This window comes from Octopus sinensis, linkage group LG7, assembly GCF_006345805.1.
Source record: "Octopus sinensis linkage group LG7, ASM634580v1, whole genome shotgun sequence".
Classification (NCBI taxonomy): Eukaryota; Metazoa; Mollusca; class Cephalopoda; order Octopoda; family Octopodidae; genus Octopus; species Octopus sinensis.
The window spans coordinates 7,515,906-7,538,124 of NC_043003.1; the positions used below are offsets into that span (position 1 = coordinate 7,515,906).

General features: G+C 39.3%; 2 protein-coding genes and 1 long non-coding RNA gene across 5 annotated transcripts in view; 2 read left to right on the forward strand and 1 right to left on the reverse strand.

The window, feature by feature from the left end:
- The window catches only part of LOC115213823 (cytosolic non-specific dipeptidase), a 44,842-nt gene extending 32,622 nt beyond the window's left edge, over positions 1-12,220 (reverse strand). The window contains exons 1-2 of one of the 3 annotated variants that reach the window (XM_036504487.1): positions 12,205-12,220; positions 4,912-4,918 (exon numbers count right to left, since the gene is read on the reverse strand). The gene's annotated coding sequence lies outside the window, so the exon portion shown is untranslated. Of the gene's footprint in view, positions 1-3,434; positions 3,659-4,911; positions 4,919-8,268; positions 8,274-12,204 lie in introns of those variants that run through there. The other 2 variants (XM_036504488.1, XM_029782715.2) reach the window with 2 other exon arrangements.
- Positions 12,221-12,938: 718 nt separating this feature from the next.
- On the forward strand, positions 12,939-20,709 carry LOC118764161. The gene is made up of 3 exons (XR_004999949.1): positions 12,939-12,950; positions 13,325-13,367; positions 20,585-20,709. It is a non-coding gene; the product is annotated as an uncharacterized LOC118764161 (long non-coding RNA).
- LOC115214203 (DNA-directed RNA polymerase III subunit RPC6) lies at positions 13,573-14,634 on the forward strand. Its single transcript, XM_029783305.2, has one exon. It carries the CDS (start codon positions 13,618-13,620, stop codon positions 14,566-14,568), a length of 951 nt encoding a protein of 316 aa, XP_029639165.1. The 5' UTR covers positions 13,573-13,617; the 3' UTR covers positions 14,569-14,634.
- Positions 20,710-22,219: the final 1,510 nt, after the last annotated feature.

Here is a 22,219-nt window from a genome sequence, read left to right on the forward strand (position 1 = left end):
AGAAAAGCATTTGACACACACACCAGAATGTGAGTTTTCTGTAAATTTTGCTTAATGGAGTTTAAATTTTAAAAACTGGACATGGCATGACGCGATGCATGCATTGTACTCTTAAAATGATTAGGTGGAGTAATTGTAATGAAGAAATCCTATATTGTAGATTTGTATAACTCCCAAGGGAGGCAGATAAAATCTGCCTTTATATAAGAGATATATATATACTAGCAGTATCGCCCGGCGTTGCTCGGGTTGTAAGGGAAATAACTATAAGCATTTTTAGAGAGTTATAGCCAAAAAGTAGCAAAAAAATGCATTAAAAATTGAAAAAAAATTAAGGTAAATTTTTCTTTAAATCGTTGACACATCGTAGATATTTTTAGAGAGTTACTTCCCTTATATAAAGGCGAAAAAAATGCATTAAAATTAAAAAATATGATGGTAATTTTTTTTTAAATCGTAGACTCTCGTCGTAGACGCGCGCTAATACCCAGAAGGGCTCGTTTGTTACTGGGTAACTTTCTGTAAAATTATTAAAATTTTGTTCAAACATCGCTATAGAAAATGGGTTATTAGCTAATATTCAATTGGGTATACAACAAAATTTTACGATAGAATTTGTTATTCTGGGTAACTTTCTGATACCCATAATAATATTTATGGCAAAATAGGCCTTAATTTCATTAAGGTTGTGGAAATAACAAACTATCCTTTCTTTCGGTTTGTTTACGTTAGCGTAATGATTTCAAATAGGCTCATTCGAAAAAGTAAATAGAAATAGTCTAAGCTTTACTCTTCTGGGAAAGTCTGTGGCTTGGTCCAGTTTCTTCAGAAAACTCACCGAAAGAAACAGTTTTTAAATTTTCACTCCATTCAGGTGCCAATTCGTTTTCTTATCGCTGTCGGATTCACTGTTTTCACTTTAATAGCTGCAAACTTGCAAAGACAAAGGAGGAGAAGGGTGATAGCGTGAGTGAAACAATTCGCTCCCTGTGTGTGTGTGCGTTTGCGTGTGGTGTAAACCAGACTAAGAAAAGCATTTGACACACACACCAGAATGTGAGTTTTCTGTAAATTTTGCTTAATTGGAGTTTAAATTTTAAAAACTGGACCTGGCATGACGCGATGCATTGTACTCTTAAAACTGCTAAGTAAATTGTAATTGAAGAAATCCTATATTGTAGATTTCTATAACTCCCAAGGGAGGCAGATAAAATCTGCCTTTTATAATAAGAGATATATATATAGGGACAGTTTACGAAAAAAAAACCCAAACAAACAAAAGACGAAGACAGGTGGTGTACAAAACAAACATATGTATTAGTATAGCGCTCAGGAATAGAAAAAGTCTTTAACGTTTCGAGCCTACGCTCTTCTACAGAAAGGGACACAGAAAACAAGGAGAGAAAAAAATGTGTGTAGTGGCTAACGATCTCTCTCTCTCTCTCTCTCTCTCTCTATATATATATATATATATATATATATAATAAAAAGTCAGTATATAATATGCACCCGTTTGCTTGAAAGCAAACGGGTGCATATTGTACCCTGGCTTTTTATGGTTAATTTATAGTTTAACCTACATATATATGTATATATGCATGCATATATGGGTACTGGACATCAAAAGAAAAAAACGTGAACACAATGAGAAATGAAAGCAAAAACAGAAAACGAACATTTTTTCGAACGAAAAAAACAAACAGAGAAACGAGACATACAACATAAAGAATATTCCCCTTCATCAGTTGTCCCTGTTTCATCTACTCCGCGGTACGAAGGCAAGGACAATACGCGACTTCATTGAAACAGTCCTTCCCGCAAAGCAAATTAAATAAAATTTAGGATTTTTTTCCCGCCACAGTCCTGTTCTTGTTACCACTTTCACCCTCCGCAAAAAATCCCAAATTTTATTTAATTTGCTTTGCGTTACTCTCCCATTTCTTCTCGTCCGTCCCTAATTCTTCTGTCCCTCTGCCTTTACCTCTCTTCTCTCTCCCCACGTCACTGGTGTTCGGCCAAGCCTGACCTTTCTTTCTTGGTTCAACTATCATCCGTGCAACATGTATAAGTCTCCTCTCAGAGTTTCTCTCTTCTATAGAGATGTTGTGACAACAAGCGAGAGACCTCTCACTCGCTGTGGGCCAACTGCGCGCCTGGACACTAACCTAGGTATTTCAATGTCCCCACACGCACGCACGCACGCGCACACCACACACACACACACACACACACACACACACACATGTACATACATAGTAGTTTATAAATCGTATGGTATATAGGCGCAGGAGTGGCTGTGTGGTAAGTAGCTTGCTTATGAACCACATGGTTTCGCGTTCATTCCCACTGCGTGGCACCTTGGGCAAGTGTTTTCTACTATAGCCTTGGGCCAACCAAAGCCTTCTGAGTGGATTCGGTAGACAAAAGTTGAAAGAAGCCCATCGTGCATATATATATATGTGTGTGTGTTTACGTCCCCGTAACTTAGCCACAAAAAAATAAGTCCTGGGGTCGATTTGCTGGACTAAAGGCGATGCTCCAGCATGGCCACAGTCTGAAACAAGTAAAAGAGTATACCTGGTAGTTTGCCGGTAAAACCCGTTCCGTCTCATTAATGACACACAAACACATATGCGCGCGCACACATACGCATGTGTGTGTGCGATTAATGAGAGAGAGAGAGAGAGAGAGAGAGAGATAATGATGCAAATAAGCAAATAAAACTACTGTTAGAGAGAAAGCAAAAATAGAAAATTTTCAGACGCTAAATATTCAAATATATATATATATATATATATATTTATAGAGAGAGAGAGAGAGAGAGAGAGAGAGAGAGAGAGAGACAGACAGACAGACAGACAGACAGACAGATAGATAGACAGATAGATAGACAGATAGATAGATAGATAGACAGACAGACAGACAGACAGATAGATAGATAGATAGATAGATAGATAGATAGATAGACAGACAGACAGACAGACAGACAGACAGACAGACAGATAGATAGATAGATAGATAGATATGGATGGATAGATAGATAGATAGATAGATAGATAGACAGACAGACAGACAGACAGACAGACAGACAGATAGATAGATAGATAGATAGATAGATAGATAGATAGATAGATAGATACTATAGGTCTATATCAGGGGTGGGCAAACTAGGGCCTGCTGGCCGCATGCGGCACGCCATAGGTTTTCATGCGGCCCGCCGAGAGCTTTTATGAATCCCAACTTCTATGCAGATACTTCGTAACTGTTTCTGTTGTACGGTAATTCACAATATTTTCACTTGATTTTTATAAATGAGGCCCGCCAAGGTTCCAAAGACGCACTGTGCGGCCCGCGATCAAAAAAGTTCGCCCACCCCTGGTCTATATATATATTATATATATATAGATATTCATATATTAACAAAACAAACTTACTCAGAGTACAAGGACACAGGAAAAAAAAGTACAGGGAGAAGATATGGTGTTACAAGTGTGACAGTGGTTTCTGGGGTCTCGGCGTTACTTAATAAATTTCGGCAGATGTAGTTTACCAGGATATGCAAGCAGTAATGGAAGCAAAGAAACATTGGACAGATCCGGGATCCGTCTTCAGAGTAGAGAGACAAAAATATGTTAGATTCCCAATCCGGATCTATCCAATACTTACTGGATAGATCCGGAAACAATGGTAGATGCCTTTTCCGTGAGAAAAAAATATATTTTCTTTTGAAAACCTATGAGCTTTTTCACCCCACTTTTTCCTACTCAGTAGGGTTTTGGCCATTTTCTTTTTGCACTACATACTTAAAAATAGGAAAAACCTTGAAGGTTAAAAAAATGGAAATCAGCGTTTACCACCACAATCGCCACTTCCTTTATTTTCAAATAAAAAATGAGTCGAAATTTAAAAACGATAGGGAAATTTTTAAAATCTTTCCCATAAATCCTAAAACTTCAACTGTTTTTTTTCGAATTCTTTTTTTTTTTTTTAAATCATAAGTTCAAAATACGGATAATCCGAATCCGCAATTTGTTTGTTTTATAATTTCAAAATATTTTTCAGATGTAGGCGTAGGAGTGGCTGTGTGGTAATAATAATAATAATAATAATAATAATAATAATGATAATAATAATAATAATAATAATAATAATAATAATAATAATAATAATAATAATGAAATTATTGTATACAGTGCTCAGGTGCACCACAACTTGTCAGAAAGTGCATATAAAGTACATGCAGTAATGTAGAAATGTCTGGAAAGTGAACATGCTTGTGTGTGTATGGAGGGGAGAAAATCAAGTGTAGTGTTGGCGAATCTCAGGAAGCATGGAAGTCTTGAAGGATGCAGTGCTCCGACAACTAACAACCGATGCCGGCAGTTTGTTCCACGCTTCAGCAACTCTCAGCGTGAAAAAAACGTTTCCTGAAGTCATGGGAGCTGTGCTGTTTTCTTACTTTGTAACTATGTCCACGGGTGTTAGATGGGTGGAGTTTGAAGAGGTGCTCAGTGTTATTGTTTGTGCGATGGTTGAAAATTTTATGGGTGTCTGCCAGGTCAGCTGCCAGGTCAGCTGCCAGACGTCGGAGTTTCAATGTGTCCATGCCCAGGGAAGTAAGGCGTTCAGGATATGGCAAATGCCTGATGGAGGGTATTCTTTTGGTTGCACGTCGCTGAACAGCTTCCAGACGATTGATGTCCTGGGCAAGATAGGGGTTCCAGACCGGTGATGCAAATTCCAGGTGAGGTCTTACCATAGCTATATAAAGCCGCAGATAGATAGCCGGAGAGCGGCTCACAAAGGATTTGGTGAGTGATGCCAAGACACCCTCAGCCTTCTTGACAATTTTGGCGATGTGTTTTGTCCAACGCAAATCACTGTCGACAATAACACCCAGGTCACGTTCACTTGAAGACTTTTTGAGACTAGTGTTGTGGAGGGAGTAGTTGGACGCTGGGTTTCTCCTCCCAAAATGCATGGTGGTACATTTGTCCACAGCCAGCTTGAGTTGCCAGTCCATGATCCACTGCTGCATTGTGTCCAGGTCTGCTTGCAATAGAGATTCATAGTGTATAGGATTTGACCTCTTTATTTCGAGGTACAGCTTGCTTACCAACCACATGGTTCTGGGTTCAGTCCCACTGCATGGCACCTTGGGTAAGTGTCTTCTACTAAAGCCTCGGGCCGACCAAAACCTTGTGAGTGGATTTGGTAGACGGGAACTGAAAGAAGCCCGTCGCATATATGTATATATATGTGTATGTGTGTTTGTGTCTGTGTTTGTGTGGTGTGTTTACGTCCCCGTAACTTAGTGGTTCGGCAAAAGAGACCGATAGAATAAGTACTGGGCTTACAAAGAATAAGTCCTGGGGGTCGATTTGCCCGACTAAAAAGGCGGTGCTCCAGCATGGCCGCAGTCAAATGACTGAAACAAGTAAAAGGGTAAAAGAGAGATGTAAAAGTGTGCGATTTCAGGGAGATTTAGCTGGTGTTTCTAACACATCACATGACCACCTGCTACCTTCCTCGTTTCTTTGTCATTCTGAGATGTATTGAGGTTGGGTTTTTTTTCCAATATTTTTCTCCTCATCGACACAGTTTATGGAAAAATGGTACAACAACAAAAACATTTTGTAGTTTCAATCTTTAACCTTCCATCCCGCATCAGACGAGCCTCTGTGTGTATGTGTATGTATGTGTGTGTATAAGAAAAACATATTGACTAACAGAAAAACATGGAATTAAAATTGGTTCTGTGGTAAAAAGCTTGCTTCCCAACCACATAATTCCGGGTTCAGTCCCGTCACGGACAAGTGTCTTCTACTATAGCCTCGGGCCGACCAATGCCTTGTAAGTGGATTTGGTAGATGGAAAACTGAAAGAAGCCTGTCGTATACACACACACACACACACACACATACATATATATTCGTTAGTTACTGCACGCATTTTTTTTCTCTCCTTCTTTCTGTGTTTTTTTTTCTCTCTGTGTATCTTTCTGTTGAAGAGTGTAGGCTCGAAACGTTAAAGACTTGTTTTATTTATATCACGGACAAGTGTCTTCTACTATAGCCTCGGGCCGACCAATGCCTTGTAAGTGGATTTGGTAGATGGAAAACTGAAAGAAGCCTGTCGTATACACACACACACACACACACACATACATATATATTCGTTAGTTACTGCACGCATTTTTTTTCTCTCCTTCTTTCTGTGTTTTTTTTTCTCTCTGTGTATCTTTCTGTTGAAGAGTGTAGGCTCGAAACGTTAAAGACTTGTTTTATTTATATTTCCTGAGCGCCATACTAATACAATTGTTTGTTTGTTTTCCACCTGCCTTCGTCTTTTGTCTATTTTCATAAAGCTTCCCGTTATATATATATATATATATATATATATATATATATATATATATATATATATATATATATATATATATATATATATATATATATATATAACGTAATATACTCATGTGAGGTGAGTACTCAGTTTAACACACTCACCTATATTGTTGCTCAACCTCCTGGAAATCCAGATACACAACCACCGGTCCTCGCTGAGACACAGACAAGGCTAACAGCACCTCCCTCTCTAAAAGAATTTGGGAATTAAAAGACAAATGCGTAGGCTTCAAACTTAGATGGTCCATCATCGGATCAGCTGCACCTTATTTAAATAATAGAGCAGGATGCCAACTATGTTGTGTAGAACTCCTGAACATCTTGAAATTCAAAGACAAACACAATCTTATTAACAAAAGGTCAGAGTTCAAACCATCCTGTATACATAAACTTATTAATACTTTCAAATACTACAAAGCTTAGGTCTTATACCAACTCCCCCATGCAATTTCCTCCCACCCGGTGCAACCTGTCGGCTCCAGCACATCCCGCTTTCCTATATGTGCGTGTATATGTGTATGTGTGTGTGTGTGTATGTGTGTGCACATACGTGTACGTATGTGTACATATATATATATATATATACATGTGCGTGTGTGTGGGTGTGTGTATATGCATATACGGTTCCCTGCATTTTCCTCCTATATATACAAATTTTGTCTCCCATATATGACTTCTTTTCCCTAAATATTTCTTCTCCTACACCCATATCTCCCTTATAGTCTCTTTAATTCCTATATCTATACCCTTTCACATTTCTAACTCGGATGTTGAACGCACACCGCCAAACTCCCAACTTCCACTCCCCCCTTCCAATTTCCAGTCCCCCCCGCCCGCCCCTACGTTTACACACACCTCTAAATTTCACCACCTTCATCTCATGTTAAACTTTACCAAATTATATTTTTATCTTATTTTTTTTTATTTTTATTTTTACTTTTATTTTTACTTTTATCCTACTTCCATTTATTTTTATTTTTAATTTTATTTTTACTTTTATTCTACTTCCATTTATTCTCATTTTTATTTTCATCCCTTACCTTAACTCTTATAATTTTTATAATTCTTATATTTCATTTCTAACTATTACATTGTATTTCTTATTTTATACTGTATTTTTTATTTCTAATCTTTACCCTTACCCTCACTCTTACCCCTAACTTATCGTTTTACACCTCTATATATGTTTATTTACTTACCTATGGATCCACTTTTTGAATATACGAGCGTCCGCGTACGTGTGTATACGCATACATACATATGCACGCGCATATATGTACATGCATACTTCGATATCTTATAGCTATACCCATGTGCGCGTGTGTCTCTGTGTGTGTATATGAGTGTATATGTGCACGCACATACGGACACACAGCCGTGTGTGCGTGCACGTATAGACATGAGTACGGGATTCTTTACATACGTTCTTATACACATCCTTTAATATCTTATACCTGGACCTAGAGGCGTGGGCATATACGTGTGTGTATGTAGGGAGAGGCGCGCGTATGTACATGTGAGTGTGTACGCGTATAGTGTCCGTGTATACATGCGGATATTCTGTTGTATGTATGTGTGTGTACGAGCGTGCGTGTGGGTGCGTGTGTGTTTATGTACATGTTTACACGCGAGTGCGTGTGTATGCTTATAGGCTTGGAGGCGTATATGTACGCGTGTATGTGGGTGTATGTATCCATGATGATATGTATGTACTAGAAGTCCATTTAATTCAAGGAACCAGATTAAATGCTCATCAGCTCTGATTTACAACACATTAGGTCCCCAGACGAAACTGTTGATTTACTGACAATTCTACAACTAAATTTTATCAATCTCCTGACCACCATGCTTGGTCCGTAACCTCCATACATCCCTTATCTTTACATTCTTTTACACTTTTATCATGTTTGTATCAGGTTTTTTTACTTTTATTTCTATTTCTATTTTTACTTTTATACCTTATGCCTTTACATTATTTATATTTTTTCTTTATATTTCTTTATACCCCCTTTTCATCTCCTTATAACTCTTTATATATCTTTATCCTCTACATTTTATATTATTTTTATATTATTCTATACTTACACTTTTTATACATTTTTATATCCCTCGTCCCGAAATCTCGCCCCTCCATCTTCACCTCTCTATATGTATTTATTTATTTACATTACCTCAACATCCAATTTTCCTCATTCTACATTGAGAGAAGAAAGAGATGGACGCTTCAATTCTATGCTGCTGCCGCATTATGTCGTACGCGAATGAGAGGATTTGCATCCCCAACCAAGATTTTGATGTAACACATGTCCTTGTGGAAGCTGTTGTGCGCGGCTGAAGAAGGCCACAGACATACATTATGCATTGTTATAAATCTGTCTAATAAAGGCCCGAAACATATGTACCGCTGAATCCTTCGCATCATGTTTTTACTTTTATTTTGATCAATTTACTCCACCACCTACACCACCAAACGGTATACACAGGTGCTTATAATTATCAAGTACTCACCCCGAATTTATTATATATATATATATATATATATATATATATGTGGCGATTTTTTTTTCCTCTGCCTTCCCTTCTCGGGATCTTTCCTTCTCCTATGTTTCCGACGAAGAGCTCCGCTCGAAACGTCAAACCCTCCTTCTTCCCTGAGCGTCCAATGATACGTTATTTGTTCCACGTCCTTGCGTTGTTGTGTTTTTTTGTTTTCTTGTTTGGATTAACTTTATATATATATATATATATATATATATATATATATATATATATATATATACATACATACACGTGAGTCGTCTAAGAGACCATAAATCAGGGAAAAGATGCATTCGTATATCTGTCCGTAGAATGCATATTTAATACTATACTTTTCGAACAATGTGCGTGCGTGCGTGTGTGTGCGTGTGATAATTGGAATAAGTGAATGTGAGTTATCCCCCTTCCTCGAGTGGAAATTCTTACGCTCCACCTCCACGAATATTAACAGTATACAACACTTCAAGGCAAGATTGACAAAACCTCCACCGGTTTAATCAAAAGGCCAGCTTGGCCTCTATCCTGATCGAAGTTTAAGCCTCTTGAAATATCGAATTCAAAATGGCTATCAGTATGAACTTTAATTCCAAATGATCTTGAATAAATTTTTACACTGACCAGTCATAAGTTATACGTACCTTTCTTCTTACCAGAAGCAAGCGCGTATAGTATAGTATAGTATAGTATAGTACAATACAGTATTGTATGTATGTATGTGTATGTATGTATGTATGTGTGTGTTTGTGTGTGTGTGTGTGTGTGTGTGTGTGTATGTGTGTGTGTATGTATGTATGTCATATCTGTCGGGCATGTGGAAGAGAGTGTAATTCGGCAGGAGGACTTAAACGACATGCAAAGGTACATGAAGCCCAGTTACAACTGCAGCCGGCCACTGCCGGTAAAGGTTTTAGCTGCCAATGCTGTACAAGACATTGTAGATCTTTAGCTGGGCTAAAAACTCACATTCGATCACAGCACCAATAACAGTTAAGCTTCGTGCAATGGCCATACTCGATAACGAGGGGGCTGCCATCATGTATGTATGTATGTAGTATGTATGTATGTATGTATGTATGTATGTATGTATGTATGTATGTATGTACGTATGTATGTATGTATGCATGTATGCATGCATGGAAAACGAACCTCCACCAACTATTCTGCCCGTAGGTCTGTGCACACCTTTCAATGCCGTGTATGCCAGAAGGTTTGCAAATCAATCGAAGGCCTCAAAAGACATTTTAAGATCCAGAAATATCAGAACTTATCTACAGCTCTTAGTGGTCCAAATTGGAGGTGCAATCTATGTGGGTGTCTTTTTCAGAACATTGTCTGGTTTAAAAAGCCACATCAGATGCCATAATGGTGTTGAGGTGTCGGACATCCAAAGAGTTTGTATTTTTGATGTTTATTTTTATCAGCATTTAATAGGATTCAAAATATCTTTTTAAATATGTTCATATTTTAAAAATTATACAGAATCATTTTTACATCTTTTCTTTTTTTCACTTCAATATATATAGGCGCAGGAGTGGCTGTGGCTTGCTTCCCAACCATATGGCTCCGGATTCGATCCCACTGCATGACACCTTGGGCAGGTGTCTTCTACAGTACCCTTGGGGTTGGCCAAAGCCTTGAGAGTGGATTTGGTAGACGGAAACTGAAAGAAGCCCGTCGTATATATATATATAACCTTCCTTTTCTTTCTCCGAACTGAGATTCGAAATCGAATCTAAGGATTCTCGCTCATCTGATCCACCACTGCCCCAAACAAACGCAAAAGAAATTTCTTTGTCCTGTCAGAAAGTGATGGATGGATTTCCCTTCGACCTACGACCTAATCTATGTCATTTAAGGTTCAAGTGGATAGGAGACGACCTACATAGGTAGAAATTACACCTGTGGTATGCCTGTCCTTCTAGCTGTCATGACTATTATAAATACAGTCAGATAGCCATTAAGCAGCAATCCGTCAAGGGAATGCAGATAGCCATCACCAGGTGAACTGTTATGAGACAAGCAGACAGCCAGCAAGTAACTTGCGCCAGTCAAGCAGCCAACAAGAAACCCCATATTCAGCATGAATGACCCAACGCAGTAGCAGTCGCAGAACATAAACAGACATGACCGAATGACCAATGCACAACAGACACAAAACATGCCCGGTTCCACCTCAACATATTGACACAGTATTTCCTCTGTTTTTCTACTTCACCAATTCAAAGCAAGTTGGTAATGCCATGTGGTGAATTTTCTGGTGTATACAACAAGTAAATGCAAGCGCCGATTAAACAAATTATTTAAACCACAATCCGATGCTTCCCCCATTGTTTTACTCTAATGTTGTCCACATGTCTATTTCATCTTTTGCTACACCATCCCGCTACACACACACACACATATAGGTGCTGGAGTGGCTGTGTGGTCTGTAGCTTGCTTACCAATCACATGGTTCTGGGTTCAGTCCCACGGCGTGGCACCTTGGGCAGGTGTTTTCTACTATAGCCTCGGGCCGAACAAAGCCTTCTGAATGGATTTGGTAGACGGAAACTGAAAGAAGCCCGTCGTATAAATATATATATATATATATGTGTGTGTGTGTGTATGTTTGTCCCCCTAGCATCGCTTGACAACCGATGCTGGTGTGTTTACGTCCCCGTAACTTAGCGGTTCGGCAAGAGACCGTAGGCTTACAAAGAGTAGGTCCTGGGGTCGATTTGCTCGGCCAAAGGCGGTTCTCAATATGGCCGCAGTCAAATGACTGCAACAAGTAAAAGAGTATATATATATATATAATATATATATATATATATATATATATATATATATATATATATATATATATATATGTGTGTGTGTGTGTGTGTGTGTGTGTGTGTGTGTGTGTGTGTGTGTGTGTGTACTCGAATAACGGAGCAGAGTAACATAAACTGTTACTCAGAGATTCCCGTTCCCGTTCATCGGACAGTTTTTGTATATGTATTTGTGTGTCTGTGTTTGTCACCCCACCCACCATTTCTTGAAACCGATGTTGTTGTGTTTACGTCCCCGTAACTTAACGGTTCGGCAAAAGTCACCGATAAAATAAGTACTAGACTTACAACGAATAAGTCCTGGGATCGATTTGTTCGACTAAAGGCGGTGCTCCAGCTTGGCCGCAGTCAAATAACTGAAACAAGTATAAGAGTAAAATTATATATCTTAGTGATAACTCTCTTTCACTTGTTTCAGTCATTTGAGTGCGGCCATGCTGGAGCACCACCTTTCGTCGAGCAAATCGACCCCAGGGCTTATTCTTTGTAAACCTAGTACTTATTCTATCGGTCACTTTTGCCAAACCGCTAAGTTACGGGGATGTAAACACACCACCATCGGTTGTCAAGCGATGTGTGTGTGTGTGTGTGGGGGGGGGGACAAACACAGACACACAAACATATACACCACACACACACACACATATATATATATATATATATATATATACATATTTATATATATTATACGACGGACTTCTTTCAGTTTCCGTCCACCAAATCCTCTCACAAGTCTTTGGTTGGCCCGAGGCTATAGTAGAAGACACTTGCCCAAGGTGCCACACAGTGGGACTGAACCCGCAATCATGTGGCTGGTAAGCAAACTACTTACCACGCAGCCACTCCTACGCAACTTTTTTCTTTTTTTTTTACTTTGTAATAAATACTTAGTCTGAATCGATAGTTGATCATTTAATATTATTTTAGAGTCAGATAAGTTTATATAAATGAACCAAAAAGTTGTGAAGTTTACATCTAACCAAATAGTAAATGGAATCAAATGTATTCAATATTCTTTTGTATTCTAGGAACAACGCCCAAGATTTTTGGGGGAGGGGGCCAGTCGATTAGATCGACTTCAGTATGCAACTGGTACTTAATTTATCGACCCCGAAAGGATGAAAGTCGATCTCGATGTAATTTGAAATCAGAACGTAAAGACAAGAAATACCGCTAGGCGAAATACTTAGCGGTATTTAGTCTATCTTTACGTTCTGAGTATAAATTCCGCCGAGGTCGACTTTGCCTTTCATCCTTTCGGGGTCGATAAATTAAGTAACAGTTACGCACTGGGGTCGATATAATCGACTTAATCCGTCTGTCTGTCCTTGTTTGTCCTCTCTGTGTTTAGCCCCTTGTGGGTAGTAAAGAAATAGAAATAGGTATTTCGTCTGCCGCTACGTTCTGAGTTCGAATTCCGCCGAGGTCGACTTCGCCTTTCATCCTTTCGGGGTCGATAAATTAAGTAGCAGTTACGCACTGGTGTCGATATAATCAACTTAATCCGTTTGTCTGTCCTTGTTTGTCCCTTCTGTGTTTAGCCCCTTGTGGGTAGTAAAGAAAAAGGTATTTAGTCTGTCTTTACGTTCTGAGTTCAAATTCCGCCGAGGTCGACTTTGCCTTTCACCCTTTCGGGGTCGATAAATTAAGTACTATTTGCGTACTGGGGTCGATCTAATCGACTGGCCCCCTTCCCGCAAATTTCGGACCTTGTGCCTAGAGTAGGAAAAAAAATGTACTTTTTATTGTTGTAAATCCGGTCATTATTTTACTCAGGGACTATTTTTGGGGTTGTTGCTGCAATATAGCAATTGTAACTCTTCACTAGAGAGCTCCGTAAATGTGGATTTCTTGCAAGCATGGCCGAAGAAGAGACGATTGTGAAGAAGGAACCTGTTGAAGCGGTTGATTTGGAAACCAGGATTTTGGAATTATGTAAACAAAACCCTGATGGAGTAGATGACAGTGCTATTCTTGTGGATATGCCCCAGTTTGATGCTAACCAGAGGGTGCAAGCTATTAACCGGCTCCTCTCCACAGCCAAGATAGACTTGCTGAAAAGTGGTAACAAGTTGGTTTACAAATTAAAGGACCCTTCGTCGGCCAGTGTTGTGAAGGGCTCTGATAACCAGGAGAAAGTTGTTTACCAAATCATCAAGGAAGCCGGTAACCGAGGGATATGGATTCGTGACATTCGCTATCAAAGTAATTTATTACTGACTCAAGTCAACAAAATATTAAAGAACTTGGAAAGCAAGAAACTTATCAAAGCCGTGAAGTCGGTGGCTGCTTCTAAAAAGAAAGTTTATATGCTTTATGAATTGGAACCGGACCGATCGGTAACGGGAGGAGCGTGGTACAGCGATCAAGATTTTGAATCGGAATTCGTCGAAGTACTCAACCAACAGTGCTTTAAATACCTGAACGAGAAAGCTGCAAATGCACGCGAAACTCTTTCAACACCGATCATGCAGAGAAATGCATCGTTCGCTTCTTCGACGGACGTCTGGAAATATATATCGGAACTTGGTATAAGTAAAGTGAAGCTTGCTGTTGAGGACATAGAAACTATTTTGGATACTTTAATTTATGATGGTAAGGTGGAACGTTCCATAGTTGCCGGACCGTGTTCTTCCAGCGGCGCATCTGGAAGTATCACAAAACTATATCGAGCTATCAAGCCATTGATACAGCCGACCGGATTAACAAGAATGCCGTGCGGTACCTGTCCAGTTTTTCACCTTTGTTCAGAGGACGGGGTCATCTCGCCGACTTCATGTATATACATGAAAGAATGGCTTGACTATTAAAGGTTTTATTATTATAACATCACACATTCTATATATATATATAAAAAGATGTATATATTTTTTAAAGATATTTGTCACTTCTCTGCTTTGTTAAACATATCGCCAAAATTCGAGCAGTTTTACTTTTTTAAATTCACCAACGTTTACCTTCTGAGCTCATATCGTTGTTGTTGCTTGGCCTCGGGTCAGTCCCACTCGGGTGGATGTATGATAAAAAAATATTCCGGCTGCGAACAATCGTTTTTTCTCTCTTGCACATCAGTCAATGTAACTCCTTTCTAAGACAGCAGTAGCGTGATATTTTATGGAATTGCAGTTTCTATTTTTAGCAAATCGACCGACCACATATAATCTTCCTCGTTGTCTCTTGTTTCTTCATCTGCGTTAGATGGGTTGACATATAGGTAGTGGGGTTGTGTACGTGGTTAGTATTTCGGGATATCCTACAGCTCCGATATACAAGATTTTCAATAGCGAAAGTAAAGTAAAGTAATTGATTCGGCATTCTTTCGATATAACTCGACATTTGATTTCGGGTATTTCCGTGACAATTGCTGAAATGGGAGGAGGAGAAAAAAGGTAATGGGTTGTGCATGCGTGCTTGTTTGTGTGTGTGCGTACCTGTTCTGTATTTATGTGTTGTGGGTGGAGGGGCGTGGCTTAGTGGTTAGGGTGTTAGCACCATGATCGTAAGATTGTGGTTTCGATTCCTGGACCGGGCGACGCATTGCTCCAGTCCACTCAGCTGGCAAAAATGAGTAACACTGCGATGGACTGGCGTCCCGTCCAGCTGGGGAACACATACGCCATAGAAACCAGGAAACCGGGCCCATGAGCCTGGCTAGGCTTTAATAGGGCACATTTATTATTTATTATTATGTGTTGTGGGATATAGATATAACGAAATTATGACAGCAATGTCTTGAAGAAAAAAAAGCCTTGCATATTTGTTCTTATCTGCTTCATGTGTGTACGTAAAATCCACAAATTTCCAAGCAGAAAACAGAATCGAAGTTTACACAGATAAGAACATGCATGCACACACAACCTTTCTTCTCCTCCTCCCACTTCAGCAACTGTCACGGAAATACCCGAAGTGAAATGTTGAGTTTGTCGAGTTATATCAAAGGAATGCCAATTGATTCCTTTTATGCCTAGAAAAACAAGAAAACAAAGTTTGGCAGGTGGGGAGGCTCTAAACTGCAATTATCTTTTATCGTTTACTTGTTTCAGTGATTAGAATGCGACCATGTTTGGACATCACCTTGAAGAATTTTAGTGCAAAAAAGCCACCTCAGGACTTACTCTTTTTTAAGCCTAGTATTTATTCCACTGGTCTCTTCTGCCGAATGGCTATGTTAAGAGAACGTAAACGCACCAACACCAATTGACAAACAGTGGTGGTGGTTGGACATACACACACACACACACACATATCTACGCTGGCCTTCTTTTGATTTCCATCTACCAAATCCACTCAGAATTATTTCGTTGGTCCAAGGTTGTAGTAGAGTGTAGTGGGACTGAACCTGGTTAGGAAGCAAGGAAAAGAGATGGCCACAGCTGGAACACTTTTAAAAGAGACAGGCATTTAGAAAAACTAGCAGCAGTGTTTAAAACAATCAACATAACTGAAATATTTAAATCCCGTTTGAAACAAAATTTTAAAAATTGATAAATTTCATCAACATATTTGACCCCTTAACCTAAGCCCTTTCACAAATGCATATTTTTGCCTGTGCCAAGTTCTTTTCCATTTTGAACATTTTCTCTTTTATTAGTTTGTAGTTGCTAAGCTTCCTCAAAGACAAAATCCCATTACTCTCTTCATTGGGAAAGATGCTTCCCAACCACTTGATGCTTTGAAAACTTGAACGCTTAGAGATGGTGATGGATAGGAAGAAGAAGAAGATGAGTAAAATAGCATTACCAAGTAAAACCAGGAAAGCGTTCTGTAAGAAATGCTTGAGTATTGAACCCCACAAGGTATTTGGTATTCTTTTGAGATGACTCGATAGAATCAAAACACCACAAAACATAAATACATAAAAACGGAACAGGCACACACACACAGACAAGAGCAAGCATGCATACACACATACAGAGACAAGAACAAGCATGCACACACACACAGATATTATTATTATTCAGGTAACTGCCTGGAATCGAACTCAGAATCTCGGGGTTAGTAGCCTCTGCTCTTAACCCTAAGATTCCATGTTCGATTCCAAGCAGTGACCTGAATAATAATAATAATAATATCAAAAAATACCTTAGGAATGAGAACCCAAGTTCGAAATTTCCCCAAGACACCTGATGAAGGCTGGAGAGTATATCAGCCGAAACGTGTTAACAACAAACAAGATGACAAATATCTGTCAAATGTAAATAACATCTAAACTATGTTAGCATGGAAAACATCAAATGATGATGATATATTGTATCCATGGTAAAGAGAACTTTGGTTCAGTTTGACTAATAGAAAGTACCATAGTATATGACAAACTAACCAGCCAGAAACTCTAAAATTAACAAATAATTAGATTACTGTGCTGTGTTCAATTCTGTCTGAAGAATCCACAACTGTTCTTGGACCAGAGTCCATCAGTTATATCCAGTCTGTCTCATCCCTGGATCTAGACTGGTTCTGATTTTGGGCAGAATATGATGGCTTACTTGCAAAGACTCATCCATGTTAAAGTATCCATGCTCAAGCAAAACACCATCAGTTCATTTTTCCTTGGTCTGACAAATTGCTTTTAGAAGAAGTCAAAATTCAATTCTCGCAGAAGAATGGAAAACTTGTGTTGGTGTAATTTACTCTTCTATGGCAATTTTCCCATGCTAGCATGGGTTAGGTGATTACATGTTATTGACGCATTGTTTTATAGCTGGATGCCCTCCCTGTTGCTAACCTTTCTTCACCATCAATATCCACTTCGCCATGCTTATAGATGGGAATTGTTGAGGTAGATTTTCTGTGGTCGGATGCCCTTCCTGTTGCCAACTCTCACCTGTTTTCAATCAGGGTAATATTTTCCCATGGCTAGACGTGTTTTTCATGGAAGACTGGAAATAAACAACCTCGCTTACATGACGGGGGCGCTCATTTACAACCATCACATGATGTCCAGACAAAGGGTACACACAATATACCAACCTTTCTTAAGAACCACATGTAGCAAAAATGCTTGAAATTACTCAAAATGTTGGCTTTCATAATTACTCTGTTACAACCACGCGTCTATAACATAGCCAAAAACAATGTCCTAAACTTTTTATTTCTCCTCAAGGCCCCGAAATACTTCAATTCCAAATGGTTGTTCTCAGGCCAGAAACTGGGACTGTATTTGAAAACGAAGGGAGATAACTCAAGTCAAATTCTACATTCATTTCTTTTTATTAAATAATGTACAGTCGGTGGACGTAAAGAATGTGGACCGCACCCCACTTTGGTTTTTTAAAAATTTTAATTTAATTTTGGTCAGCCTGGGGCTATAAAAGAAGACACTTGAAGTACCACACTGTAGGACTGAACCCAAGACCATATGTTTGAGGAGCACGCTTCTCAACCATGTAGCCACACCAAAGCCTAATAGAAACCACCTCACAAGGCTTTGGTTGGCCTGAGGCTATAATAGAAGATACTTGCCCAAGGTGCCACGCAGTGGGACTGAACCTGAAACCATGTGGTTGGTAAGCAAGTTACTTACCACAGCCACTCCTGCGCCTGTATGTGCAAAACATGTCAACAAGCTAAGAGTTATCAACAGAATACTGATTGTAAGTAAGTGTCCGCCAATGCTACAATCTCAGCCTTTCTTCTTTATTATAATTTTTTAGGCTGCTATAGTAGAGTTTAAGATTGATGAAAATGGTGAGTTGTTCTCAAGAGGCGAACTTTGTGAAGATCATAATAAAAGATTTCAATAAATAGCAAGATGCTGTCCTAGGGAAGACCTGCCTGACCTTATGCAGATTTGGAAAAGTCGATGTAAAATGGCGGTTGTGGTAATAATAAAGACGAATACATAAGTACAGTTCCTGATATAGAAAATGACAGGATGGTCATTGTTGGACTCAGCCCTTTATACACAGTTTTTCTTTTGGTCATCATTTCATTTTGCTGTATGTATATGTGTCAAACACCAACTCTCTGCCTAGGAATTGAACCTGAATTACTATTTACGGACATAAAAACAGGATTTTGTCCAGGATTGATGATGTCAGCTGATAGCCAACCATTTGGGTCCTGAGTAGACACATTAAGAACTTGTTTACATCAGTAGCTGGGCTGACTTACAAAATCACAATAAACCAGCAGGTGCTTAACCTGTTAGGATCCTAGTTCTTGTAAACAAGATATGGGAGTGTCATTAACAATTTTGGCTCTTGTGCCTTTTCTTTGACAGACCATCATCATTGTTTAATGTCCGTTTTGCATGCTAGCACAGGTTGGACGATTTGACCAGGGTCTGGGAAGCCAGGAGGCTGCACCAGGCTCTAGTCTGATCTGGCAGTGTTTCTACAGCTGGATGCCCTTCCTAATGCTAACCACTCCATGAGTGTAGTGGGTGCTTTTTACATGCCACCAGCACAGGTTCCAGGGGAGGCTGGCAGCGGCCACAATCGGATGATGCTTTTTACGTGCCACTGGCACAAGCATTGCTAGAAATAAGAGTCAAAACAACTCTTAGCCACAGGCTAAGAGTTGTTTTGACTGACAAGGGAGACAAGCGAGATGGTGTCATATAATCAATGATTTCAGATTTGATTAATCCCCATCAGTGACTCATTACTCTGTCGCCAAGGGTTAAAAACTTAACTCTTCATGTCAGTCCTGTAGAGAACATCATAGGAAACATGAACTGATTCTGAAAAGGGTGAAGTGATAATTATAAATTATTAAGGTGTCTATTAGCAATTTACAGCCAAAAGGCACAACATTTCAGGGTGACAACTCAAAAAATGTTTAATGTACTGTAAATCCTCGAGTATAGTCCGCCCTTGAGTATAATACGCAGGGGATTTTTAGGGGACTGTACCTCTGAAAAACCTGAACCTTGTGTATCATATGTACCCCTTCTCTAACTTGAGTCAAGGAGGTCTATATAACGTCCTTGGTTTGTAAAAATGTATACAGTAACGTCCTTTATTATTATTGTATATATAATATAATGCAAACGTGTAGCATTTTTGTGCATTTTGTTTGCAGAAAATAAAGAAATAACATTAATACCGTTTAATAAATGTTGCTTACTGCAAGTTATGGATGATTCTTTTATGACTTCATTGCTTTCAGGCTTAGCTTAAGGTATTTTCATACTTGACATCACAAAATGCGTCTGAACAAACATTGCTGGACAGCAACTAGAGACTCGGACATTGCTTAGAAAATAATTTTCATTTTTAACCTCATATATAGTCTGCATTAGGGATTTTGACCTTTAAATTTTGGGGGGAAAATACGGTTTATACTCGAGGATTTACGGTATACCTCACTGAAGTGTTTCAAGAACAGTGTTACATATCCTGAGTTGTCTCCCATAATTCTTAAAAATTATTAAAATAATATTAAACACGGAGTTAACGGTGATATTGTTTTCCTACAGATGCAGGCATGGCTGTGGTTAAGAAGCTCCCTTGGCAACCATTCCACTGCATGGTACCTTGAGCAAGTTTCTTCTCCTGTAATCTCAGGCTGACCAATGCCTTGTGAGTGGATTTGGTAGACAGAAATTCTGTAGAAGTGTGACAATGGCATAAAAATTCAGAAACCTTGAGAGAACATAAAATAATTCATTTGTTTGGAACAGTAAAGCTCCAAGCAGATAAAGCTATAAATAATGGCTATTCCAGGATAGAAAAATTTCAAGTGCCTTTTTAACACAATATTTTCATGCTATTATTGATAGCATCATAGAAGGCAGTGAACTGGCAGAATTGTTAGCACACTGGGTGAAATGTTTAGTGGTATTTCACCTGTTGCTATGGTCAGAGTTCAAATTCTGCCGAGGTCAACTTTGTCTTTCATCCTTTCAGGGTCGATAAATTAAGTACCAGTAAAACACTGGAGGCCATGTAATCAACTGTTTCCTGGCCCCCAAATTTCAGGCCTAGTGCCTTTAGTAGAAAAGATTATTTATTGCTTCATATCTGCTTAGAGTTTCAGTGCTCTGCATTTATATAGCTATTTCTCTATTGCCCACAGGGGGCAAAACACAGAGGGGACAAATAAGGACAGAGAAAGGGATTAAATCTATTACATCGACCCCAGTGCATAACTGGTATTTATTTAATCAACCTTAAAAGGAGGAAAACTAAAGTTGACCTCAGCAGAATTTAAACTCAGAATGTAACAGTAGACGAAATACCGCTAAGCATTTTGCCTGATGCTCTAATGATTCTGCCAGCTCGCCACCCTTATATATATATCTCATCATCATCATTTAATGGCTGTTGTCCACATTGGCATGGGTTGGATGGTTTGACCAGGGCTGCACCACATTCCAGTCTGCTTTGGCATGGTTTCTACAGCTGAATGGCCTTCCTAATGCCAACCACTCTGAGAATGTGATGGGAGGCTTTTATGTACCAATTGCATGACACCAGTATCTGCCAAGACTATGATTTCACTCAGCTTCATGGATCTTCCTTCTCAAGCACAGCATATTGCCAAAGGTTTTGGTCACTTGTCATTGCCTCTGTGAGGCCCAGCACTCAAAAGTTGCTTTTTGTGTGCCTCCAGCATGATCATTAGTTCCAAGACACTAACATCTACCACATTTCTTCCATAAGGCTATATGCATCATCATCATCGTTTAACATCCGCTTCCCATGCCGGCATGGGTTGGGCGATTTGACTGAGGACTGGCGAACCAGATGGCTGAACCAGGCTCCAATCTGATCTGGCAGAGTTTCTACAGCTGGATGCCCTTCCTAACACCAACCATTCTGAGAGTGTAGTGGGTGCTTTTACATGCTTCTGGCACAAGAGCCATTCAGGCGGTACTGGCAACGGCCACGCTGAAATGGTGGCTTTTATGTGCCACCTGCACAGGGGGAAGTCCAGCGGCACTGGCAACGACCTCGCTTGAATGTTTTTTTCATGTGCCACTAGCACAAGTGCCCGTAAGGCGACACAGGTAACAATCATGCTCGAATGGTGTTTTTTACATGCCATTGGCACAGAAGGCAGCTTGTTGCTCTGGCAACGATCTCACTCGTATGGTATTCTTAGCGCTCCACTAGCACGGATGCCAGTCATCGAATTTGATTATATATATATATTTTTTCTTCTTAACCATGCCAGGATAGTGTAGATATTCTACATTTGGACTGGACGCTAGTCAGTCACAGGATTACTCATTTTTAGCCAGCTGAGTGGATTGGAGTAATGTGAAAGTGTTTTGCTCAAGAACACAACATGTCACCTGGTTCAGGAACAGAAACCACAATGTTACAACCATGAGTCCAACACCCTCACCACTAAGCCACATGCCTTCACTGTACATATATATATATATATATATATATATATATATATATGTATGTGTGTGTGTGTATATATACTGTTGTGTCTGGGGAGAGTCATTCTCTTTTGGTGCCTCATAATTTAACACACTGGTAAAATTTCCACTCATTTCTTTTT